The sequence below is a fragment of the Tupaia chinensis genome, unplaced genomic scaffold (genome assembly GCF_000334495.1).
Source record: "Tupaia chinensis unplaced genomic scaffold, TupChi_1.0 Scaffold000175_1, whole genome shotgun sequence".
NCBI classification, from domain to species: Eukaryota; Metazoa; Chordata; class Mammalia; order Scandentia; family Tupaiidae; genus Tupaia; species Tupaia belangeri.
The window spans coordinates 1,592,123-1,619,631 of NW_006159650.1; the positions used below are offsets into that span (position 1 = coordinate 1,592,123).

General features: G+C 38.0%; 1 protein-coding gene across 3 annotated transcripts in view; it reads left to right on the top strand.

Annotated features, from left to right (window-relative positions):
* Positions 1–27,509, top strand: part of DYRK1A (dual specificity tyrosine phosphorylation regulated kinase 1A) — a 179,384-nt gene that overhangs the window by 122,676 nt on the left and 29,199 nt on the right. For 2 of the 3 annotated variants that reach the window (XM_014586956.2, XM_014586955.2), the window contains exons 3-5: positions 12,953–13,149; positions 21,190–21,309; positions 23,939–24,127. In XM_014586956.2, the coding sequence (XP_014442442.1) occupies positions 12,953–13,149; positions 21,190–21,309; positions 23,939–24,127 (506 nt within the window). The remainder of the gene's footprint in view (positions 1–12,952; positions 13,150–21,189; positions 21,310–23,938; positions 24,128–27,509) is intronic. The other variant, XM_006146285.3, reaches the window with a different exon arrangement.

A 27,509-nucleotide genomic window follows, 5' to 3' on the forward strand; every position in this document is an offset into this window, starting at 1 on the left:
ACTTTGGATTTACATAATTAAACCCAGTGATGAATCATCTCATTTCATGTCTGAAGAAACTGATATATCACCATGTTGTTTTGTTGCTGGTGCTAAGGTAAACCAGAGGATGCTCTCAGACCCTAACTTTATATATTCATATATAGTTAGCTGAACTTTCCAAACTGATGCTCTCAGACCCTAACTTTATATATTCATTCCAAACATATTTCATATTTACCTGTTCTGTAAATAAATCAGCTAAGTTTGTATGTGACAGAGGACTCAGAGATACAGAAAGCAAGCCTAGGGCCACAGGGCTTGCTAAAGATGAATGTGAGCAACTTGACCAATTGTTAGTCTTGATTTTTCCAGTTTACCTGAAAGATACTAGACTCTCAGGATCTGTCTTTCCATCTAATCTGAAATCTGTTCATTCATTAGCTTGCTTGTAAGGATTAGTTCCTGGATTATAATACATACAGTGTGTCAGGTTCAATGACTTTTTAGATTTCTGACTTCTGAAATCTTTATTTATTTATGAAACTTAACTTGCTGGAGGTCAAATGACTGCAGTAGGAGTATGAAGCCTTCATTAAATACATGATTAGTGGGACCAGCAGTTAGCGTAATGGCTATGTCGCTGGACTCCCACGTAGTCGACCACTGTTCGTGTCCTGGACCCGGTGGCTTAAAACTCAATGCCGGGTGCGTATGTGTGCATGCCCAAGATCCTGAGAGGAGAACAGAGGAGAAAGGATTGCAGCGTGACCATCCCCCCCTGGGGGGTGATTTCTCGCTTTCTATCTCTATGTCTCTCTCTGTCTGGCGAGCGCATGCGCCCTATAGCGAAAAAAACCTCTAAAAAATAAAATAAAATAAAATAAGTACCTCTACTCGACCCTGATTTCTGGATATTAACGGCTCAAAGATTTCTTTCTTTTTGCGGGGGGAGGGGGAAGAGGTTTTTGCTATAGGGCGTGTGCACTCGCCAGAAAGAGAGAGAGAGAAAGCGAGAAATCATCCCCCCCCTGCCCCCCACCAGGGGAGGTGGCTACACCGCCATCCCTTCTCCTCCATTCTTCTCTCAGATCTTGGGCACACATGCACACGCGCCCGTCATGAGTTTAAGCCACCAGGTCCAGGACTCAAACTGCAGTCAATTACATGGGAGTCCAGTGACGTAGCCATTACGCCAGCTGCTGATCCCTCAAAGATTTCTTGATACCTTGTTTTCTACTAATGGAAAAAATCATTTTTATTTAAATGGGTTTCATTACTGATTAAATGTTTTAAAAGTATGATCACTGTAAGAAAAATAAATTTTTTCTTCTCTTGGAATTTTTGTGACTGCTAATAACCCATCAAATACCAAATGGTATCAGCTGCTTTACTGACAGACTTTAAAGATATCATATATGGTCCAGACTACTGTTCAGTGGTTATGTGAGCTAAATCTCATATGACCTACTGCACAGTTCGATCCTAGACCTGGTGGCTTGAAAAATTCTACATGCACATGCCTGCCTAAAATCCCCAAAGGAGGGAGAAAGAGAAGGGGAATGCTGTGTGACCATTCCCCATGTTGGGTGATTCTCTTCCACTTTCCAGTGCATGTGTCCTGTGGCAGATTAAAAAAAGAAATTGTATAGCTATGGAATACTGGGAAAAATATAAATCTACCTATATTACATGTTACACATGTACAATACAGTAATTTATGGAACCAAGCAGCTATATCTTAGATGATTGCTTTAATCTTTTCTGTGTTCCAGATGCTATCACTAAAAGTAAGTTGTTGGCTTCCTCTTCCAGTCCTAAGAATTTCGTTTACCTTTTCTGATTGAAAAGGTTAAGGGCCCATTTATTATATTGCGAAAAAAGATTTTTCTGAAATCTAATGAGGGTAGTACAATATCTCAGAAACATGTACCTATTAAATACAGAGAGAATGTAATGCATCCATTCTGAATACTAGTCTCAAAGTATCAAGACTCTTTTTGGTTAAGTATAGTTGGTATTGTATTTTATCTCCTTTGGTTGCTTAGAAGTAATTACCTATCTTTCTTAATGGTTATTTTAGGGCTTACCATAAGCATCTATAAGTTATATTATTATGCATTTCTGTTTTCTTCTGTCCTTTGTGCTGATAGTCATTTGTTTTACTGATATATATAATAAAAGCTACAGTATGCTATTTGTGCTTTAAACAGTTAATATTCTTTTAAAAATGTTAAGGAAAATGCCTTTCATATTTACCATTTTAGCTTCTTTTTATTCTTCTATAGATATCAGTGTCTGTCTGGAATCTCCCCTCACCCCCCATAGGGAATGTGTCCTCACCTGAGCAAACGGAGGTGGGATATGGCCACCCCTCCAACCTTTTCCATATTTCTCTTGGAATTTTGGGACACATGTCTGGTGTGTTTTTTAAGCCACCTATTCTGTGGCTGAACCATGTAGCTGGCATGTGGGATACAGTACCTTAACTGCCATGCCACCAGGTCGCCCCCTGGAATCATTTTTCTTTTGTGGAGTGTGAACATTTTTTGAGTAAAGGTCTGCTGTGGACAAATTCTTTAACTTTTTTTTTTTTTTTTGGAGAGGTTTTCGCTATAGGGCGCGTGCGCTTGCCAGACAGAGACATAGAGACAGAAAGCGAGAAATCACCCCCCAGGGGGGATGGTCTCGCCGCAATCCCTTCTCCTCTATTCTCCTCTCTGGATCTTGGGCATGCACGCACACGCGCCTGGCATGAGTTCTAAGCCACCGGGTCTGGGATGCGAACTGTAGTCAACTACGTGGGAGTCCAGCAACATAGCCATTACACTAACTGCTGGTTCCCTTTAACTTTTATTTTTCTGAAAAAGTGTTTGTCTTTATTTTTTGGGGAAGAAGAGATTTTTACTATAGGGAATGTGTACTTTCCGGAGAGACAGAGAGAGATGGAGAGAAAATGAGAAACCACCCCCGACCCCCAACCCCCAAGGAGAGATGGCCACACTGCAGTCCCTTCTCATTCATTCTCCTTTCAGGATTTTGGACATGCACACACCTGGCATGATTTTTAAGCCTCTGTGTCTGGGACTTGAATCATAGACTGCCATGTGGGAATCTAGCACCTTAATCACTATTATGTGCTGGTTCTTTGCCTTCTTTTTTTTTTTTTTTTTTTTTTTTGGGAGAGAGAGATTTTCACTATACGCTCGCCAGACAGACAGAGAGAGACAGAGAGATAGAAAGTGAGAAATCACCCCCCAAGGGGGATGGTCACGCTGCAATCCCTTCTCCTCTCGGGATCTTGGGCACGCACGCACACGCGCCCGGCGTGAGTTTTAAGCCACCAGGTCCAGGACGCGAATCGCAGTTGACTATGTGGGAGTCCAGCGACACAGCCATTACGCTAACTGCTGGTTCCCCTTGCCTTCATTTTTGAAGGATGTTTTCATTGGTTATAGAATTGTAAGTTAATGTCTTTTTACTTATCTTTTCTTTTTAAATAATTATTTAATTTTATTACCATTGTTGTTTTTAATTTGACCAGAGAGAGGGAGAGAGCAAGAGAAGGTGAGAAAAGCATGCGACCAGATCCAAGACTTAGTCATGTTGGTTAGCCATGTTGGAGCCCAGCGCCTTAACCACCATGCCACCTGTTAGCCCCACAGTTCTTTTACTTTCAGCCTCTTAAAGATGTTTTATGTTCTTCTGGTGGTGTGCATGTTTCTAATGAGAAGTCAGTGATTCCCCTGTATGTAAATGTTTTCTCATTCCATCTGGTTGTTTTTGTGATTGTTTTCTCCATACTGGTTTTCAGCAGTTTTGGTTGTGTGTCTCAGTATGATTTGTGTCTGTGTTTTTTCCATTGTTTTGAACTTGTTTTCTGTTTGGTTAATTTATATTGTTGGGCTGCCTCCATGGACTAGTGGTTAAGGGAGCCAGATCCCACGTGGCTGACCACAGTTCTAACCCTAGTCCTTTTGGCTTGAGAAACACTGAGTGCACACAAACTCACCATCCCAAGGTAGAGAATTGAAGAAGGAATTGCAGCATGACCGTGCCCCACTGGGGGCTGCTTTCTCTGTTATCTCTGTTTCTCTTTGGGAGTGTACATATACTCTAGCAATTAAAACAAAATTTTTTTGGGGAGGACCAGCAGGTAACATAGTGTTTAGGTGCTGGACTTCCATATGGCTGACCGTGGTTTGAGTTGTGGACTCGGCAGATTGAGAATTGCACTGGTTGTGTGTACATGCACACCCAAAATCCCAAGAGGAGAATGGAGGATGAGGGATTGTGGCGTGGCCATCCCCTTTGGAGGATAATTTCTCACTTTCTGTCTCTCTGGTGCACCCTGTAGCCAAAGTCTTTCTCAACAACAACAAAAAATTTTATTGGTTTGTTTTTACATTCACTAGTCTTCAGTGTCTTAATTGCTGTTGGGTTCATTCAGTGAATATTTTAATTTTTCATTTCTAGAACTTCTATTTGATTCATTTTTATAGATTTAATTTCTCTGTTAAGATGTACTTTTTATTTAGTTCCTTATTTTATTCATGTTTTCTTTTGTATTTTAAAACATATTAGCTGTTTCTGCTGTTAATTTCATCATTTATATAATTTCTGTGTCTATGGGTAGATTTCTCTTTTTTGCTCTTTCTGAACATAGGTCACGTTTTCTTGCTTGTTGGTATGTCTAGTGAATTTTGAATAAGTATGGGCATTAAGAATGCTAGGTTGTTGAGAATCTTGATTTTTTTTTTTTTTTTTTCCTTTTTTGAAAGAATGTTGAATCTTTTCCTGGCAGGCTGTTATATCTGCAGACCATCTTGATCCTTTGTGGCTTGTTTGGTAGGGCCAACCTTATTCTAGGGCTAGGTTATTAGCCCTATTCCTAAGTCGTGGATGTTCAGGGGTCTCTGTTGAATGACTGTGGGCTTTACTGGGGTTTCTCCATTCTCACAGATCGGAACACTTAGTGTTTTCCAGTCCTTTGTGAGTTCTAGTAATTGTTCTGTTCACAGGTTCCTGGTGGTTACTCTGCCTGCCTCATTGACCTTCCAGTGCTGTTGTAACTTAGTTAACAGTCAGAGAGTCCATGGACTCCCTGCATCTAGTAGGTCATCAGGAAAGTTATGATAGGCTTTTCTGTGCAAAAAATGTGTCATGACTTTTCCTGAGTACCTAGTGATTGGTGAAGCTGTTCTGCATAGCTCACTCCTTTCTGCTACCTGCCCTGCAAATTTCTGTCAATTTACGAACCTTTGGCTCTTCAGCTTAGCAAGTCTGCCCCATTCTGTTGGACTTCCACTCACTCCCTATACTTACTGTACTCTGAAAATTGTTACCAGATGGAAAGCCATGGTGGTCATGGGGCTCACCATGATTGGTTCCCCTTTACTTAGTAACCACCGTGTTACACCACCTATTCAGTATCTGAAAATTGTTATTTCATGTGTTTTGACCAGATGTATTGTTTATGAGGGAGGTTATCTGGTACCAGGTAGTCTAAAATGGTCAGAAGTAGAAATCTGATAGTATAGACTTTTTAATATATGTTTTTATTCATATCTCATTGTTATCAACAATTTAGTATATAGATTTAATTAGTGTTTCATATTGAAAACCTGAATTTTTCTTTAGGTCTTACATAAGCAATTTCATTGTGACTGTGGACAATTGAGCATGCTATTTTGGCTGGTAGGATAAGTTTGTGTATGCATGTACACATTTTGTAGTGACATACATTGACCACTAGAGGGTAATAAGAAATCAGCTCATTTGTCCTTACCGTTAGTTCACAGTTAGTCCTTATCATAAGACTGTTTGCACAGTTCTAGTCATTGCATAGTTTCACTTTAATATAGATTTATTTAACACCTACAGTGGAGCCAGACACTGTACTGTTTGCTTCAGAGATCAAAGAGAGTGAGAGAAACTAGCTGTGGAGCTGTAGCTCTAGCCTGTGTTGTAATAAGGTATGTCTGATTAATGAATCCCCTCATCTTGAAAACACTTTACTCCTTACCCCCTCAGTTCCCTTCCTCTATTTTTCAACTGTTTGCTCACAGTCTAAATATTCCTGATGGATTCAGTTTACTCTTTCATTGAATAAATATTTGTTGAATGCAGGACATGTGCCCAGGACTATTCTTGATACTGATGATAAAATGGTAAATGGAACTTACTCATGGATTCTCACATTCAGTTACCCTCTTAGTCGTATACCTTTATTTTCAGCCATCCTTAAAAGTGCGGTCGGCTTGTTCTTTACTTGCAGTTGTCTTCATTTTGGGTATGTCTTGTTGCTAGGGACTTTGTGGATTTCTTCTCACATAAATTTGGTTGTCCCCACCCCCCACTCCCCCATTTCTTAGATGAGTTTTTCTCAAAACCTCAGCCTCATAAGTGTTTCTGTATTTGGATGCTTTAGTTTTGATTAACTTTGTTTTTGCTTATTTTGTTCTTAAATATTGTTATTTAACTATTTCTTTTTAAAGATGTAATGTGGATTTTCTCTTCAAAAAATTCTCTTTAAAAATCTAAAGTCCTAGGTGTTATCTCCTGTCTCAATACATTAAGAACAGGTTGAAGTTAGCCAAGTAGTATATATTCAGACGGACAAGTATGGTACTTGTGGGTCTTATACCAGGTAGTGGTTGTTGATAGTGTTGTTATAACACAGGGTCTTCTCTTGCAGTTTTCTCACTTGATATTTTCTCCATGTTTACTAGTATCTTTTTGAGTCTTATCATGTCTTAGTATGTGAGATCTGTTAATTAATGCTCATTAAATATTTCTGCTCTATTAATAGGGCTTTTAGTTATAATTTTTTTGCTAACAGCTGTTTCATTTTTAAAGTAAAATATTGAGCAAAAAAATTTGTTATGAACTTAAAGAACATAGTAAAAATGAGTGAACAGCTCAGAGGGATTAATAATGGTCATTAGGACGGACCCAACATACATAGTTTTTTCCTGATTGCTTTTTACACTGTTTTACAACAATTTAAATTTTTATTTCAGAATTCAACTCCAAATAATGATTTTTGAATATAGTTTTTCACTGAATTAAGCAGTAATAAATACATTATTAAATTATAACATCTGATAATTACCTGATAGAACATATATTGTGATACAGACTTAGGTGAAAATAATATAGCTAATTTTTAATTTAGTAGAATAAAGACTATATATTATAAAGGCATCAAGTTAAACCATATAAAATTGCTATTTATAGGCCAAGGTAATCAAATACCAGTAATTTCATGACTTAGCATGACACATTATCATCATCTCTGTTATAGGATGAACCAAGATTTTTTTTTTTTACAAATTAACTTTTTTATTTTTGGAGAGGCGTGTGTGCTCGCCAGAAAAACAGACAGAAAGCAAGAAATCACCTCCCAGGGAGGATAGCCACACCATAATCCCTTTTCTTCCATTCTTCTCTCGCACACACATGCTCCTGGTGTGAGTTTACGCAACCAGGTCCAGGCCTCAAACTGTGGTCAACTACATGGGAGTCCAGCCACATAGCCATTACAATACCAATTGCTGGTCCCTCCAAGTTAACATTTAAAAGGGAAGTTAGTAATTAGAAGACTGAAAACATTGTGATTTGCTCAATTATAAAATCTGGTTGACTACAAGTGCCTGTTTTTGTCCCCTTTGAGTACTTAACCCTAGTCAGAATGGCTAAGATATTTAAAAAAAAAAAAAAATGCTGGCAAGACTGGTGAAAAGGGAACTCTCCAACACTGTTGGTGGGAATGTAAATTAGTACAGCCACTGTGGGTATGGAGTTTCCTCAAAGACCTACAAATAGAAGTACTATATGATCCAGCATCTACTCAAAAGATAAGAATACACTCAGTCAGAAAAGTACTTGCACATCTACGTCTATTGTGGCATTATTCACAATTGCTAAGGCATGAAACCAACCCAAATGTCCATGAACAGATGAATGAATTGAAAAAGTGTGGCACATATACACTATGAAATACTACTTAGACATAAAAAACAGCAAGACCTTGGCATTTGATAAGAAAGTGGATGAATATGGAAGATTTATTTAATTCTGCTAAGAGAATCAAGCCAGACTATGAAAGAGAGACATTGTATGTCCCCACTTGGCATATATTGAATGTTTGCACTCTATGGCAGAAACTGAAAGGTTAGAAGATCTAAAAGCATGGAGAACAATTACTGGTTACTAGAGACAGTGTGCAAGGAAGGTAGGAGGAAGGGAATCAAGGGGAAAAACAAAGAAAGTAAAACAGTTAAGGGATAAAAAAATGGAAAATAATCTGTTGATAATGTGTATGATAGATAGTATCTTTAACTGGGCTAATATACAGTGTATTCATGCTGGGAAAATTCACTTTGCAAGCCGTAATGATATACAGTGACTGTATTAAAAAAGAAATTAAGGGACCAGCGGTTAGCGTAATGGCTATGTCGCTGGACTCCCATGTAGTTGACCGTGGTTTGCGTCCCAGACCCGGTGGCTTAAAACTCACGCTGGGCACGTGTGCATGCGTGCCCAAGATCCCGAGAGGAGAATGGAGGAGAAGGGATTGCGGCGTGGCCATCGCCCTAGGGGGTGATTTTCTGTCTCTCTATCTGTCTCTGTCTGGCGAGCACACACGCCCTATAACGAAAACCTCTCAAAAAAAAAAAAAAAGAAATTAATAAATGTGAATAACTTAAATTCTGTTTGGCATTATGAAGGTAATATTTCTGGATTTCATACATTGCACCTGAGCTCAGAAAGCAGCAATGAGTATATGACAAGAACACCGATATACTTACTATAGTTATTCATACTGCGCTCCTTATCCACTCGTGCCAGAGACTTTTGTTTGTCTTTTGTCTCACTCAGTAACTGGTAATATCACTAAGTCATATAAGAAGCTTTTATGAGCCCCGGAAGTGAAAAACATGAAGTTATTTCTTGCTAATCCACATTCTGATTACTAAAAGAATATCAAATTTTTCATCACCTGGCATACCACCCTTATGCATGGTAGCCTGTATTGGTTGTTTAAAAATATGCTAGGAAAGTAAATCTTTTGGAAAAAAAAGGTCTCCTAAGTTTATATTCTTACTATAGGTTATCTCTAGATTACCTACCCCTTGTATTAGAGAACAGATTTTTTAAATTAAGATACACTCAAATTGTCTTAGATGCTATTTAAAACAGCATTGCCTCATGTGGTGGCTCGTTAGAAACATACATATTATAGGGGACATCAAAATTTTCACGGGAAATGGTAAAACAAATGAAAAACACATTCTTTTTTAATTTAAAAATTTTAAATATTATTATTTATACATTCAGTTGCTATACATCATTTAGATTGTAAAGAGACAAACTTTATTTTTCCATCAAATTCAAAACACTTTTGTAAATGATGATATCACCCATTTAGTCCATTTCTAAAGATGTGAGGATTCTGGGGCTTTGACCACCCTACCAGTGTAGTCATTTTTAAATTATTATTATTATTTTATTCATAATCATCATTATATTTTTAAAAAATTTGACAGATACACACACACACTCACCCGCTCACTCACATATGTATGCCCTGGGATGTGTGTGTGTGTGAGAGAGCGAATGTGCATGAGAGACAAAGAACTCCCTTCCCAATGTGACCTAAGTCCCCTTTCTCCCAATTCTCCATTCTGTCAGGATCCTGGGCATATGTCCTTGGTGTGTTTTTCAAGCCTCTGGGGCCAGTACTTGAACCGTGGTTGGCCATGTAAAATCTGGCTTCCAATGCACAAAACTACAGTGCCAAAGGCTGGCCTGAAAATTGTTTTAAGATAAGGAAACAAAAAAAGGCAGAAGGAGTCAAATCCTGGGCAGTAGGTCAATGCCTAAAGATTTCACATTCTCACAAAATTGTCCTTGTTTGATGAGAAGAACATTGTCATGGTAAACACTAAAGCTTCAGCATTCTCTAACACTGAGTAAGCAGATGTTATCATTCTCTGGGTTTTGGGGATGTTGGCCATGTTTGTTTTTTTCCCCCTTCTTGTCACTGGTTGTTCATTGCACGATGATTGTTTAAGCTCTGTGCTAATGATTTTTGCATTTTCTATAATACTGCAATAAGTAGATTTAAACATATGGTTTGATGGCATTGTTAAATGAAACAGAAACTATATAACATTTTTAAAAGTGCTTGTTTTGGATCAGGTGGTATTTTGGGTCCCTACTGTGGTATCTCATTTTGATAGCTAATAGATAGGGAAACTAAGACAATTGTTACATAACTTGCCATTCATTATCTTTGTCTTTTTACTGTTTAGGAGTGGACTTCAAAAGTTTCTTGAGAAATGCATATTATGAGAAAACTATGCATAGATTTCAAAATTTTTGCACCAAAATAAATCTGTACTTTGATTCATTTTTTTCATGAATTTTAAAAACTGCTCTTGTGTAAGATCTCTTTATATATTAGGCCATCAGTTCTTTTGATTTGTATTTCTGGTTGTTCATTGCACGATGATTGTTTAAGCTCTGTGCTAATGATTTTTGCATTTTCTATAATACTGCAATAAGTAGATTTAAACATATGGTTTGATGGCATTGTTAAATGAAACAGAAACTATATAACATTTTTAAAAGTGCTTGTTTTGGATCAGGTGGTATTTTGGGTCCCTACTGTGGTATCTCATTTTGATAGCTAATAGATAGGGAAACTAAGACAATTGTTACATAACTTGCCATTCATTATCTTTGTCTTTTTACTGTTTAGGAGTGGACTTCAAAAGTTTCTTGAGAAATGCATATTATGAGAAAACTATGCATAGATTTCAAAATTTTTGCACCAAAATAAATCTGTACTTTGATTCATTTTTTTCATGAATTTTAAAAACTGCTCTTGTGTAAGATCTCTTTATATATTAGGCCATCAGTTCTTTTGATTTGTATTTATTTATAATTTCTTCCCAGTGTTTTTTTTTTTAATATATAGATTAAAAATCCCCCTTTCCTTGCATTACTTGACATTTATGTTTCCAGTATTTTGCTGTTAAAAACAATGTCAGCATAAAAATGATTAACATCTTTGCTTTTATCATTGATTATTTCCTTAGGAGAAATTCCTAGAATTGTGAAGGTTAAGCGCTTTAATATATATAAAGTGTATAGAACAGCTCTGGCATTAATAAGTGACCCAAGATTGTCTGCAATCGCTTTATAATAATATACATGAAATGTACTATCAGTGTAATGTACAGTGAAAGATGATGGGGATGATACTGCCTATTCTTTTGCAGCATACAATCTCTACCTGAATTTTGCAAAGACTCTACAAACCAAAGAGAACAAAGCTCAGTTCTTCTGAATTATAAGTTCCACATCTATTTTCTATCACAGTGACTGACACCATGTTCTACCCAGTTGATCAGAATCAGTTCTGTGTACTTTACATATATTAAAGCACTTAACCTTCTCAACAACCTTTTCAAGTAATGTTTATATCATTATCAACAAATGAGGTATGTAGGACCATACAGCTTCTAAATGGTGGAGGTGGATTTCAAATCCTGGCAACTAGGCTGAGATTTGTGCTTTTCATTATTAGGGCCAATGCTATTGTGAATCTACAGTAATAGATTTCAGAAAAGAGATCCAGTGTGGTCTGGTGCATGGTGGGAGTTAGCTGGCTCATTCTGGAGGATAGACATAGGTATTCTGGGTCAAGAGTTTGTTGTCCAGGGTGTTATGCTTTACCTTGGGCTTTAATCTGTGATTACATTTGGTTGAGTATAAGAAAAAGGTCTTTTTTTCTTTCTTTTTCTTTTCTTTCTGTTATTGTTGGGGCCAGCAAGTGGCATGGTGCTTAAGGTGTTGGATTCCCACATGGGTGACTGCAGTTCAAGTCCTGGACCTGGTGGCTTGCATTCTCCCTTTCCACCTCTCTCTGGTGAATTGAAAAATAATTATAATAGTAAATAAAACTAATAAATAATTATTTTAAAAAGTAAATTTTTGTGAAGATTTCCAAATATTCTTTATCATTAAACAAAAACTTGATCTACTGAATGATTTTTTTCCCTTTTTTCAAAAAAAGGTAATTTATTTTTTAAATTTGCTATAGGGCACATACACTCACCAGAGAGAGAGGGTGAGGGAGAAAGCAAGCTGTTAGGTCCAGAACTCCAACTGCAGCCAGCCGTTTGGGAGTCCATTGTGTTAACTACCACGCCACCTGCCAGCCCCATCTTCTTTCTTTCTTAAAGAAAAAAAAGTTGACCTTTTCTTAATTAGCTATATGGACCAGAGTGTTAATTTTTCGTTTCTATCAGGAAGATCATAAGCATGATCCCTACCTACCTTGATTTTTCTTTCTTTGATGAGTTTGCCAAGTCTGGGTCTCTTAGGATTGTGTTAGAAGCTTCCAGAGGAATCCATAATCCTTGGATTGAGAAATCCAGTTCTTTGTTTGTATGTTTATTTTCCTTTCTGCCTGCTTTGGGACTTTTGTGTCTGTGGAGGACACCATTAGGACAGGTCTTTCAACTGGCTTATGGGATGCCCCGTACCTGCAGGTGCAAAGCAGCATCTCAGCAGGTTCCTTTGTGTTGGTTTTTAAGAAGCTGATATGCTGCAGAGACTCTGGTAAAGAATTCAAAGATTAACTTCCATAACTTATTATGGTTCTTAATTGATGAAAATTTCATATGTGAAAGTAAGTATTAAAGGTTACTGCTGTTCCTCTACATAAAGATTTTAGTATTTTCTCAGTACAGGTATATAGATACTCATTTCAATCACTGTGTATACTTTATATCAATTAACAAATAACCGTATGTTTACATATACCTGTTTCTAGTTATAAAGCTTTCAATGTCGTTGAACATCCTCAAGTCCTTATTTAAAAAACTATCAGATATATCAAATGATACAAACATCAAGATATGGATATGGTCTTTAAACTTTGCCTATCTTTTTGTAGGAGGAGAGACTTCAGCATGCAAACCTTCATCTGTTCGGCTTGCACCGTCATTTTCATTCCATGCTGCTGGCCTTCAGATGGCTGGACAGATGCCCCATTCACATCAGTACAGTGACCGTCGCCAGCCAAACATAAGTGACCAACAGGTTTCTGCCTTACCATATTCTGACCAGATTCAGCAACCTCTAACTAACCAGGTAGGTTCATGAAGTATCAGAAGTGATTGTTAAAATGGTAGTTTATTCATTTAAAATGTTAGAATATTAAATAGGTAGAATACTTTAATGGTTTCTAGTTTTTCATATTGGATGGTTTCTGGATTGATAAAACATGATGTTGAGAAGCTTATGTGAAGAAGTTTGTTGGATCTTTTCCTTTGTATTTCACTTAAAAAAAAAAAAACAAAAACAAAAAAACCCAAGGACTAGCAGTTAGCATAATGGCTATGTCGCTGGACTCCCATGTAGTCGACTGGGGTCCAAGTCCTGGACCTGGTGGCTTAAACGCATGCCGGGCACATGTGCGTGCGTGCGTGCCCAAGATCCTGAGAGGAGAATGGAGGAGAAGAGATTGAGGCGTGGCCATTTCCCCTGGGGGGTGATTTCTCGCTTTTTGTTTTTTTCTCTCTCTCTGTCTTTCTGGCAAGTGCACGTGCCCTATAGCAAAAACTTCTCAAAACAGACAAACAAACAAACAAAACAGAACCATAGCCATAGTCTCTCTATGAGAGAGAAACGCTATTTCTAAACAATATTATTTAAAATAAAGGAACTTAAAAGGCTTATTTTTATAGAAGAGTAGTTAAATAAAAAAATAAATTATAGGAAAACAAGTCAGATTTCATTATGGCACACTAAGCAATTGATTTTGGTATTGTAAACTACTCTGTGGATTTATAAATATGAATACAACACTTTAAAATTCAAAATTAAATATATATGCAAATTAACCATGCTTCTGATTCCTTTTTTTTTTTTCAGAGAGATTTTTGTTATAGGATGAGTGTGCTCGCCAGAGAGCGACACAGAGACTGAAAGCGCCAGAGGGGATGGCCATGCTATAGTCCTCGGTCCTTCTCTCTGGAGGACTGTGCCTGGCGTTGAGTTTTAAGCCTCTGGTTCTGGGACTTGCACTGCGGTAGACTGTGTGGGAGTTCAGCAGTGTAACCATCCCGCCATCTGCTATTCCCAGCCATGCTATTGATTCAGATGAGAGATTCAGCAGTTTTCCATAAAGTAGATATTATAAAAAGAATAAATGCTGGAATCCTTCAAAAATGAGTCTTTGAAAGTCCACAGTAAATATGTATTATAAATATACTAGCTATCAATTTAAAAATAGTTTTATGTGTATTTTAATTTTTCCATGAAGTTTTTGAAGTTCCCTAGTGTGTATATAACAATTACAGTTAAATAGTTAATAAGATGACTCATGGAAAGACTTAAAAATTTGTTTCATGGGATCAGCAAATGGTGTAATGATTATGTTGCTGGACTCCCACATGGCTGACCATGGTTTAAATCCCAAATATTTGAGATTTGGCACATACACACACACACACGCACACACACACACACACCATGATTCTGTCTGTCTCCCCAGTGAGCACACATGGCTCTATAGCAAAAAAAAATCTCCTAAAAAGGAAAAAAGTTTTATGCAGTGAATTGATTGAGAAGTTCAGTTTTGTGTTTGAGAATTGTAGCAATTGAGAATGTTCGAGTTTGGAAAGTGTTTGTGCCAGAAGAAAACTCTCTGGAAATCCATCTAAATTGTACTTTGAAGAAACAAAGTATATTTGGGTTAATTTTCCCACTTGTTCAAAAGCAGTCTATGAGGCAGGATGCTATTTTTAATCTGTTAAAGGAGAGACTGAACTTCCATTTGTACTTATCTGAGTGAGTAAGCAGGACTGCAGAGGTCATTTGCCTTTTTCTTGCTTCTAACATACAGGGATCTTTTGTGTGATATCTAGCATTTGTAAAGATCTAGGAAAAATTCTGTCTTTCAGTGTTATTTTAATGATTATATCATTTTAGTAGGTGATTTAATTACTGGAGTATCTATTTTTATGTGGAGCTAATAACTTCTCACTTATCTTTGAATCATTTAAAATAAAAGATTTTTTACTTATTTTCATTTTAAGCTGCACAGTATTTTTTGAGATTCATATGACATGAAAAAAGACTTTTAAGTAATAATGCTCAAATACTTCTGCCAAAATCCAGAAACTATCACCATAATGTAAACTGTGTGCCAAGTGGCCTAGTGTACAAGTCAGGTGATGGTGTGGGCTAAAGGTTTTGGCACATGATCTAGTTGGAGGACTTGAGTCAGGTCATATGGACCCTTCATGCCTGTATCTTGAATGTAAAATTGAGACTGTAGACGAGACTCCTTAGCCCCAAAGTTCTTTCTAGGCACAAACATCTATAATTATTTGATTTCCATTTTCTTTTTTCAGTAATCATCCTAAGAGTATCTTTCGATTAAGGTTTATTTGTTTTTTAAAGAATGATTTTATTTAACTTTATTTACTTATTCATTTATCTATTTATTTATTTATTGAGAGGTTTTTGCTATAGGGCATGTATGTGCAAGAAAGACAGAGAGAGACAGAAAGCGAGAAATCACCCCCTCCGGGGGAGGTGGGGGTGGATGGCCATACCGCAATCCCTTCTCCTTCATTCTCCTTTTGGGATCTTGGGCACAAACGCACATGCACCCAGTGTGAGTTTAAGCCACTGGGTCCAGGACTCGAACTGTGGTCGAATACATGGGAGTTCAGCGACATAGCCATTACACCGACTGCTGGTTCCATTAACTTTATTTATTTATTTATTTTAATTTGGGGGAGAAATGGGGGGGGGAGAAAAAAGGAAAGTGAGAAAGCAAGCTACCAAGCCCAGAACTTGAACCACATTTGGCCATGTGGGGATCCAGTACCTTTAACCATCACATTGCCTGCCAGCCCCTAAATAAGGCTTATTTGGACCGTCCCTATAGCCTAGTGATTAAGGGAAGCAGTATCCCACATGGCTGTTCGCAGTTCAAGTGTAGGCCTGGCTACTTGAGAAACATGCTGGGTGTGTATGTGTGCATGCTGATGGAGAGATGGAGGAGAAGGGATTGTGATAGGATTGTATCCCCAAGGCGGGAGGAGGGATTCTTTTTTCCCTCACTATTTCTGGCTAGTACACATGCCTTCTAGTAATTAAAAAATAAGTAAAGCTGGGGCCTGCAGGTGAGTGGCATGGTGGTTAAGGCACTAGACTCCCACATGACTGACTATGATCTGAGTCCTGTGCCTGGAGACTTGGCTTTCTTGCTTCCCCTTTCTCTTTGTCTGGTCAAATTAAAAGATAATAATAACAACAAATAGAATTAAATAATTCTTTTTAAAAAGAAAGTAAGGCTCATTTTAAAAGTGAACTGAAATGGAGTGACTTAAAACATTTTATTTCTTGTAATTAACTTTATATGAGTATATTTGGTACATGTTTCAAAACAGTTTGTTCAGAAGATATATTTAGGAAACGAGAAATGTAATAAATGAAATGCAAAGAGTGTTGTTGATGTCTGGAATGCTGAGTGTGTTTTGGACTGTTCCAGTGTTCCCAGTGCCTTTCACAGGTCTCTAACTATACTGTCGTACTCTGGATGTGTGTTACAAAAGCTCTTGACCATTAATGACTCTCAAAGTAGAAGGAAAGACAGAATGCAGTTTTTACAGTTCTTAATTATATATGAGAATATAAGTAGAAATAAAAGGAGTGAAATTGGTATTACAAAACTAGAAAGCAATTTTTGAATAAAGTCCTAGAGCTTACACTGTATAATCTTGTCAGAAAATAAAAAGTAATGGTTATGTTAGCTCTTCTAACTGATCTCAGCAGGAGGTATACACTGTTTCCTTTGCTTTCTGACTGTGTAAAGAAAAAGGGTCAGAGATGGGAACATCGAGCACCACAGAGCTGAGGCAGCAGGATGACATCTCATTGACTCCTTTTTGCAGATTCCTCTAGTCTTGCCATAGCAATTGGTGAGCCCCTGGGTTCTCTGAACACCATCGGTCATTTTCATCTGTGGAAAGGAGGTAGAGAGTTTGCTAAGTTACTATCCATTCACTTGCCCTTGTGACTGAGAAGCAGGAAGTAGAGAATCAGATGTTTAGGGCTGGCCCTGAGGTTTAGTATAGTTGTGTAACTACATATTTGGAAAGGTTAGTTCTGAATTTGTACTTAGTGGCAGCACTGTATTCCAAACCAAAAAATTTGGTTACATGAAATAGTGAAAGTGAAGGGAGTGTTTTTACTTTGTAGAAGTAAATTTGTTCTTTCCCTCTATTTTTGGCACTTCTGTGCAAGGTATTTCTTAAGGTACTGAAGTATAGTCTGAGGCCAATTTTTTTTTTCTTTCTTTTTTTTGAGAGCTTTTCGCTATAGGGCGCGTGTGCTCGCCAGACAGACAGAGACATAGAGACAGAAAGCGAGAAATCACCCCCCAGGGGGGATGGTCACACCGCAGTCCCTTTTCCTCCATTCTCCTTTCGGGATCTTGGGCACGCACGCACACACGCCCGGCGTGAGTTTTAAGTCTCGGAGTCTGGGACGCGAACCGCGGTCGACTAAGTGGGAGTCCAGCATCATAGCCATTATGCCAACTGCTGGTTCCCGAGGCCAAATTTTTTTGTGAACAGACTGCATCTGTTTTTATATAAGTGTCCTGAAATAGTAACTTTTATTGCCAGAAGTAGATAAGAAAAGTACTCAGATTTGGCTAGTCGACTTGACCTTGCAGGCAGAATTCAAGCACAAGTGGAAATGGTTAGTGATATTTTGGGAAGTGCCAGGCATAGAGCATACTGTCATATTTAGTGCAGAAATCTGATCTTGTAACTCAGATGTTTATATAAACATCTGATATTGTGTGAATACTATACACTTAGAATTGTTTTCTTGTTTGTGTGATTTTGGTGTTTGGAGTGAGTGTGATTACTCCTTGGTTGTACTCTCAGATTTTTTTTTCAGATGTTTGAAATACCAGTGAAATTATAAATTGGCAAATTAAAAGCATAAAGACATTCACAGTTTTAATGGAACTAGTGTTAATAAATGCTTACGAGGGCTGGCAGGTGGCATGCTGGGTAAGTGTGTGGACTTCCATGTGGCAAACCGAGGTTTGAGTCCTGGACCTGTCAGCTTTCTCTCTCTCTCTCGTCAAATTAAAATAAGTAAATAAAGTTAAATAATTATTTTTTAAAAAGTCAAGTTTAGGGGCCAGCAGTTAGCTTAATGGCAATGTCGCTGGACTCCCATGTAGTCGACCGCGGTTCGTGTCCTGGACTCGGTAGCTTAAAACACGCCGGGCACGTGTGCATGCGTGCCCAAGATCCCAAGAGGAGAATGGAGGAGAAGGGATTGCGGCGGGGCCATCCCCCCTGGGGGGTGATTTCTCGCTTTCTGTCTCTATGTCTCTGTCTGTCTGGCGAGCGCACGCGCCCTATAGCAAAAACCTCTCCAAAAAAAGTCAATTTTGAAAAAATACTTATGCTTATTTTATGCATATTTCATTTATTTTGCTTAACAGCCTAAAAATGACTCAACTAAGAGGATAGAACAGAGGCCTAACATTGATAGGGAACTCTTGCCTAGTGTCTTGAAGAGCCTGGTGTTAGGGATTGTCTGCCTAAATGCTCCTCTGAGCTGTGCTCTTTACTGTCTTGAGGATCTTGGTCAAGTTGTTTAACATGGCAGTCTCACGGGACCAGCAGTTGGCATAACGGCTATGTTGCTGGACTTCCTTGTAGTCGACCATGGTTTGAGTCCCGGACCCGGTGGCTTAAACTCAGGCTGGGCACATGTGTGTGCATGCCCAAGATCCCGAAAGGAGAGTGGAGGAGAAGGGATTGCTGCGTGGCCATCCCCTCTAGGAGGGTGATTTCCCTTTTTCTATCTCTCTGTCTCTTTCTTTCTGGCGAGGGCATGGCTCCCTATTGACAAAACTTCTTAAAAAAAAAAAAAAAAAAAAAAACCACCCAAACCAAAAAATAGCCCATTGCAGTCTCAGGTCTTTTTCATTTGTAGTAACAGGAATAGTACTTGACTTACTCTCAGGAGATTGCTGAGAGGATTACATCACAAACACATACCAAATATGCATGCTAAAAACATAGTGTTGAGTAAATAACTTGCTTATGCTATTGTTACTTTAATATTACTTTTTATTTAGTTGAATCTATCATAGTTATACTCCAGTCAGCTTTTGTAATCACGATAGTGAAGTATTTCACTCACTCATGTTTTGTGAAACCTCGTGTTGAGACTGCATTTCCTTCAGTCTAGGAGGGCTTTGGTGAATAAATTGCCTGCATGATAACAATGCCAGGAGGTAGTGTGGAAGTTAAGGCACTGGATCCCACATGGCTTTCTATGCAGTTTGATTCCTGGACCCAGTGGCTTGAGGCTCCTTTGGCTTGAGACACGTGTGTCTATGCCCAAAATCCCTCGAGGAGACTGGATTGTGGGTTGACTCTCTCCTCTGAAGAGTGATTTCTCACTTTTCCTCTCTTGATCTCTGGCGAAGGCATGTACCCTATAGCAAAAAGCTTAAAAAATAAAATAAAATAAGAGAGCGCATGAAGGAAAACCTCTTTTCATCCTCTTAAATGTGTATAGCATACATTCACAAGAAAGGAATTGACATGCTTTTTACTAGTATTGTGTTTATTAAATTAGTTCCCCAAGGCATAGTATAAGAATAAAGTACTCTGTGAACTTGGTTCTACATACTGTTTATATTTAGAATAATAATACAGTATATATTTGAAAATTGAAGTAATTCAGATCTTATTAATTCTGATGGTATTTTCAGACAAATAGTTATCATTACTGAGGGTTGTTCCCTGCTTGTTTGGAGCCATATCTTGAGATTATACTAACTTAATTCAGTAAATAATTGAATTCACTATCTGGATAACAACTTTTTAGGGTTTAAGTGTACATGCACAGGAAATTAATGTTAACATTGCTTGATAAGGGAATGCACCTAGGCAAGTGCTATGGTAACTATCTTTTTAGATCACAAGGATAGTGATTATTTCCTGTTCTTACTGCGGTTATTATCTCCTTTTTGTTAGTGTGAGTTAGGTTAACATGGTGAACAGACATTTCTTTGAGGTGATGGCATGATGTATATACAGCCACTCTACCCTTCAAGTTAACCCAGTGTCCTTTGAGGGACTGCATGGGTCTGGAGCTTCTGGCTCAGTGGATTTCACCTTTCACAGGCAAAACCATTTATAAGAGCTAGGCCTGAAGAAAAGGCTGTGCTAGTGATAATGAATGTAGGTACCTTAATGTAAATGTCTGAGGATCTGTTCATTGCAGGACACCCCATTAGCAGCCCCTTACTGAGGCATAGCACTTGGTGAGGAGTGGGGCCAGAACGAAAACCAGAACCAATAGTGTGCCAGTTGTGGCACTCCAGGGTGTGTATATGGAGGGAGTCCATGAGCCGCTCTATCCTGTCACTAACAGTGGAAACATTTAGTAGGAATCTCACAGGTAAACTCCTTTTGAATGACAAAGAGAGCCAAGATTTAGGATTGGGTAAGAGGAAAGGAAATGTGAGGATGAGGTTGGAGGACTCTGGGTACTATGTTTTCTTTCATTGTGTTCAAGAAGTGAGTGCAAATCTTATTCTCATGCATGGGGCAGATACTTACACCTGTTGGTGTAAGGTACTGAACTTCTTCAGCACCTAGCAGTTAAAGAGAATGGTACTGTTGCTAGCCTCTGCTTTTTGGTGTCTTCAGATACTATTTCTGGGAAGCTGAATTTGCCTCTGATGGCTCAGTTTTTCTTTGCTGCTGTAAATAGATCAAAAGACCTTGTTCTTTGAGCTAATTACCTGGTCAGGAAGTCCTCTTGGGGAGCAAGATGTGTGTCCTCTGGGTTGGGTGTGTGTCTGTGATCCTACCATTTAATTTTGGGGGAAACAGGATTGAATCCTTGGGCAGCTGGGCATATTATTGTAAAATTTTATGTACTTGTTCCAGTAGTTGTCTTCATTGGAATCCAGATGAAAGAGACAACTTTGAGAAATAATGTATAATCTTAAGTAGATGTGTCTTTTTTTTTTTTTTTCCCTTTTAAATAGATATATGTAGTTTCTAGAACAGGGGATTTTTGCCAGTGCAGTATAGTTAAAGTGCTAGTCTTTTCTGTGTATTTAAGGTGATGCCTGATGTTGTCATGTTACAGAGGCGGATGCCCCAAACCTTCCGTGATCCAGCAACTGCTCCCCTGAGAAAACTTTCTGTTGACTTGATCAAAACATACAAGCATATTAATGAGGTAAGAGTACTGATTCGTTGTAATAGTATCTATCTTGCAATAGATCAGGGACTAAAGCTTTTTTTTTTATCTTTTTAAAGATAGAAACAAAAAATTCTTAATGACTATCATATTCATAATTTTTATTATTATTAATAAGCTAATGTATAGTAATATAGCTACAACTAGGAAAAGGTGTAATGGCTATAAAAGATGTATGAGGTCTTCAGAAAGTTCATGGAAAAATACATATTATGGAAAAATTATGCTTGGGTTTCATAATATTTTGCACCAAATGAACTAATATTTTAATTCATTTTCCCACCATGTTTAAAAAAAATTATACAGGGACCAGTAGTTAGCGTAATGGCTATGTCGCTGGACTCCCACGTAGTCGACTGCAGTTCGAGTCCCGGACCTGGTGGCTTAAACTCACACTGGGCGCGTGTGCGTGCGTGCCCAAGATCCAGAGAGGAGAATGGAGGAGAAGGGATTGTGGCGTGGCCATCCTCCCCTGGGGGGTGATTTCTTGTTTTCTATCTCTCTGTCTCTCTGTCTGTCTGGTGAGCACACGTGCCCTATAGCAAAAACCTCTCTCCCCCCCAAAAAAAAAATTATACAGAGCACATGTATGTGCCGGGGGAAAGGATCTGAATGTATGGTTGCTAAATGGCTTCGTGTATTACAGGGCACTGGCATGACCATTTCAGTTAGATTATTTTTCCATGAACTTTTTGAACACCTTAGTATTTGTTAGAATTCTGCTTCAGTTTTTATGCCTGTTTCTACTTTGGCTGTGGATGTTAAGAAGCTCCTGAGATAGATTTAATACCCAGTTATAGGCATTTGGTCTAGGTTATTTGCATTAGCTACACTTTAATGATTTTATTGTCTTTAAATTTTTGTGTCTTTTATATTTCTTTTGATGATAAGATATCCGAAAAACTTTTTTTTGTGGGAGTAAATAGGATAAACATGTAGATAGCACTTTAAATTACTTGTCACAACATGGCTCTTGGCCATCACAGTGATTCCCACCCCCCTCCAGTGTCTTGGGCCTTTAACATTATTGTTATTTGCTCCAGACCCGTGTTAGCTCTATAATTAATGATTAAATAAGGCTTTCTGCAGAAACATGGGAAATCCTGTGCTTTCTTTCCTCTTCCAATGGGAGCTCTGCATTTTTTCATATTAAAGGCTTATCCTCTTCCAGTTTTAGAACCATTTTACTGAAAATAATATTGTAAGGTATATGTAAATTTTATTACCATTTGATGCTGTTAATGCCAATATTATTGTATTACCATGGCAATTTGGCAGGGTAAAATTAGAATGAACTCAGAAACATTTCTGAGTTAGATTTTGTACACTTTATATAAGAGATTTACCAAACTTGCTTGTGATTATCTGACACTATCTGATAAATTGTTGCTAATGTTGTACTATTATCAGATTGTTAATATCTGATAAATTGTTGCTAACAAAGCTACAGTTAAATTTTTGTTAACAGCAGCTTTGTTGAAGTTTATTTTTAAATGTCTTGCCACTTTATAAGTTAGGCGTTTTTCTGATGTTCTCTGCATTGTAATTTATTTTCCACAAAGTTAGTTGTCAATTACTTAGACTGCTGTGGTGTCTAGTTCACCTGCAATTTTTTCCTACTTTTAAAACTATGATATAAGAAGAACTGGTCAAAGAAAAGTGGCCTGTGAGTGGGAGTGGTTTGGGCATGCCTTCTTTTTATTAATAATTATTATAGGCTTAAAAACTGAGAATGACTAAGGGGATCTTTTTGTCTTAGTAAAACATAATTTACCTGCATTTGATCTTTCTTTCTTTCTTTCTTTCTTTCTTTCTTTCTTTCTTTCTTTCTTTTGCTATAGATTAAATATAGCTTGGATTACTGGAAGCAGAGCACTAGAAAACTTTGAAGGAAATGAAAATGTTATTTATTTTGTTTGGCATTTGTTGATTATATCAGCATGTGCAATTGTCAAGATTCGTTATATTATACTTTTAAGTTCTATGCCACTTTGGCCAGCCTGTGACCTGGTATTTAAGGAAGCTGGATCCTACATGGTCAATTGTATGATTTGAATCCTAGACCTTGTGGCTTGAAAAACAAGCCTGGCATGTGTGCATGTATGCACAAAGTCCCAGCAGGATAGAGAAATGGAGGAGAAGGGATTGCTTTATGACCATACCCCATTGTCAGGTGCTTTCTCCTTCTCCCTTTCTCTTTCTCTGTATCTCCCTGGTGAGTGCATGTGCTCCCTGGCAAATTAAAAAAAAAAAAAATCTGTGCCACTTCACTGTGTATATAAATTTGACCCCACTTTAACAATTAAATGTAAACTGGGCCATTCAACTGTTCCTGAATGGTATATTTTGGACCAGTGACTTAATATCCTCTATTTAGCAGATTTATCAGCAGTTTATGTAGAAAATGAATTTCACTAGAGACATTGGCTAAATCAGTGTTATTTTCTAACTCAAGTGCAAACTATAGAAAATTTTTTATTTCATCTTTGTATTTGTTACGAAGAATAAAAATTTACTAATTTCTTACTGGTATATTTGTTTCCTATATACCCTCTTCTTCAAATAATGATTTAAATTTTATAGTTAACACAGTATTTTCTCATTTCAGGTTTACTATGCAAAAAAGAAGCGAAGACACCAACAAGGCCAAGGAGACGATTCTAGCCACAAGAAGGAGAGGAAGGTTTACAATGATGGTTATGATGATGATAACTATGATTATATTGTAAAAAACGGAGAAAAGTGGATGGATCGTTACGAAATAGACTCTTTGATAGGCAAAGGTTCATTTGGACAGGTAATCTAAGAAATATGCTGGATTTCATTAATTAGGAAGACCTTCATGTGTCTACATTTTTCCTCAGTAATACACTTTTGATATTTCTCTAAAATAGATGCAAACAGTGGATATGTAGGTATTTGGTTTATCATAGTTCTCCACAGATAGACATTACCTATAAAAATGGCATTAGACTTTTTTTTTTAATAAAAACTTACTTTTTTAAAAAAGAATTATTTATTTTTTATTTGTTAATTTTAATTTGACTATGTGGGGGTGGAGGGAAGGAAGTGAGAAAGCAAACCACTAGGTCCAGGACTTGAAGCGTATTTGGTCATGTGGGAATGTCCAGCACCTTAATCACCATGCCACCTGCTAGTTCCCTAAAATCTTAGTTTCTATATCCACCAAGTACTTACTTTAATTATGACTAAGAGGCTATTTTAGTTACTAATAGATGATACTGGGCTTTGTATGTAGCCTCTGGACTCACTGCATATGCTAGAGATACTTACTTTCCTGTCTGATAGATTCTTCATAGAAGAGTGGCCATTTTGAGGCTGTACAGCAGGTTGCTCTCATTTTTCTAGAGGCTTGGAAAGCCTGGGGCTGTGCCACGTGGGTTGTTTTGTTTTGTTTTGTTTTCCCTCCCTGTCTCATCATCTAGCTCTATCAGGCCTCTAACTGGGCAGGTGGTCTTCAGGATTTCTCCTTCTAGTCCTTAGTGCAGTGGAGTTGCTTATGTTTTGATTGGGGCAATTCTGTTGAGAGGGATCATCCCTGCTGCTGCTGCTGCTGGGGGAAAGCTCCAGTGAACCTGGTTTTTCTCTTCATTATCAGCCTCTTCTCTGCACCCACAACTCTTCTCACCTGTCCACCAACCTTAGTTCAAAGCACAAAACCCCTAAAAATGTTAGTTTCTTGGATTACTTAGACCCAGACCAAGAACTTTCACTCCCTCCTTGTACTTTTAAAAAACTTGTGGGGTCAGCAAGTGGCATGGTGGTTAAAGGCACTGGACGCCCACATGGCTGACCATGGTTCAAGTGTTGGACCTGGTGGCTTGCTTGCCCACTTCCTCTCTCTCTCTCTCTCTCTCTCTCTCTCTCGGATCAACCTGGAAAATAATAATAATAATAATAATAATTAATAAAGTTAAATAAAAATAATTCTTTAAAAAAAAAAAACTTGTTCTCTGATGATGGTTCCCCCAATTGATATCCACTTAGTAAACTCTCCTCGTCAAGCCACAGAGCTTTTTTGTTTGAGGTATAATTGACTATTAGTTCTTCCTTGTGATCCTTGTGCAGAGTTACTTACTTTTATAAAGAATTGTTTATTTAATTTTATTATTATTTTTTTTAAATTTGACCAGATAGAGACAGAGAGACAGAAAGTGAGAAAGCAAGCCTCTAGGTCTGGGACTCAAACCATGGTCACCCATGTGGGAGTTCAGTGTCTTAACTACTATGCAACCTGCTGGCCCCAGTGAGTTAGTTATTAACCTGCAATCCAAATGAGGATAAAATGAGTGTCAGAATAACTTTTCCTGAATTGCCTTTGTCCATCTTTTTAATTGTGTAACTGGTATGTACTTCTATATTCCTCTCCAGATTAAAAAGAAAATATTGATAAATACCCCTTTTCTATCTGTGTGGAAAAATTCATGTGTCACATCTAATTATACCTAGGGGTAAAAGTATATAATAGGCCATTAGCAGCCACAAGTCTAAACCTCTAGAAGAACTTAAGCTGTAAGGCCTCTACCCAAGCCCTCAACTCATATGTGTTTAGTAAATGCTTCTTACCACGATTTGAAGAAATTTTGATAACCGCTCATTTTTTTGGTTTATAATTTTTCTTCTGAGTCTGGGATTTTTCTGGTTTATTTATTTTCATGAGAAAGAGAGAAAGAGAAAAGTACCCTTGGCAGAGTCTTTCCATACCATAATTCTCTCCCCAGCCAGCCAGAATCTCAGGCATGCTCAGGTGTGCCTGGCACATTAAGATCAACCTGGGATTCAAACCCAGGCTTACCACATGATTTCACTTTTATGCAGTGTCACTCAGCTGACTGCCACCACAGCTGGGCTGTGGGTTTCTCAGTTTCTTTGACAAATGGTTCAAACCTGATTGTACTTAGAAATATCCTGGGGAGCTTTGATGACTGGGTTCCAAACCAATTCAATAAGAATTTCTTTGGTTGGATTCTGAGCATTAAAAAAAAAACAAAACAAGACCTGGCAGATGGTGTAGCAGTTATGTCACTGGACTCCCACATGACTGATTGTGGTTTGAGTCCTGGACCCAGTGGCTTGAAAATCATGCTGGGCACATGTGTATCCGTGTCCAAGATCCCAGGAAAAGAATGGAGGAGAAGGGATTGTGGCATTGCCATTTTCCTAAGGGATGATGTCTCACTTGCTCTCTCATTCTCTCTGCCTGCCCCCCCCCCCTTTACAGTGAGCACAGGTGCCCCAAAGCTGAAAAACCTCTTAAAGAAAACAAAACAAAACCTATTGAATTTATAATTAAACATAGAAAAACATTGTGTTAGTATTTGACCAGCAGACTATTTGCAAAGTCAATATACACTTGAATGGCCCCCTGTGATTCGCCATTATCCTGTAAATGGTGGGATCTCTGTACTGAGCTGCAACTCTTGATGGATATGGTCAGTGAGACTGAAGAATATCAAAATCCCTTGGTCAGCTGTTTACTTGGGTAGTCCCTGAAGTAAAAGACAAATAGAATCTTTTAGAATTAGGTGAAACCAGAGCTAATTGCCAAATTTTATTTCACATAAACCATTTACAGCTGTGGTTTAGCTGTCACTCAGTTAATTTAGCCTTGACTGATGTAGAACTTAGAATATACACGTTCCAGGAGACCAGCAGATGGTGTGGTGTTTAAGGTGCTGGAGACTCCCACAAGGCTGACCACGGTTTGAGTCCCAGATCTGGTAGCTTGTTTTCTCACTTTCCACCTCTCTCTCTCTCTGTCTCTGGTTAAATTAAAATGAATGAATGAATAAATAATTATTTTTAAAAAATGAATATACATGTTCAATTCTCTTTAATCCAGTAGTCTTCAACCTGCATATTGAATGTGGTAGAAAATGAATATATAACTATTACTTATACAGACTATATTTCATACTATAAATGTGACTTACATAGTTGTCTAGTTAGTAGAGATAGTTTTTTTTTTTTTCTTTTTTTGGAGAGGTTTTTGCTATAGGGCGCGTGCGCTCGCCAGACAGACAGAGACAGACAGAGAGATAGAAAGCGAAAACTCACCCCTCAGAGGGGATGGCCACGCCGCAATCCCTTCTCCTCCATTCTTTTCTCAGGATCTTGGGCCCGCACACACACACACACACACACACACACACACACAC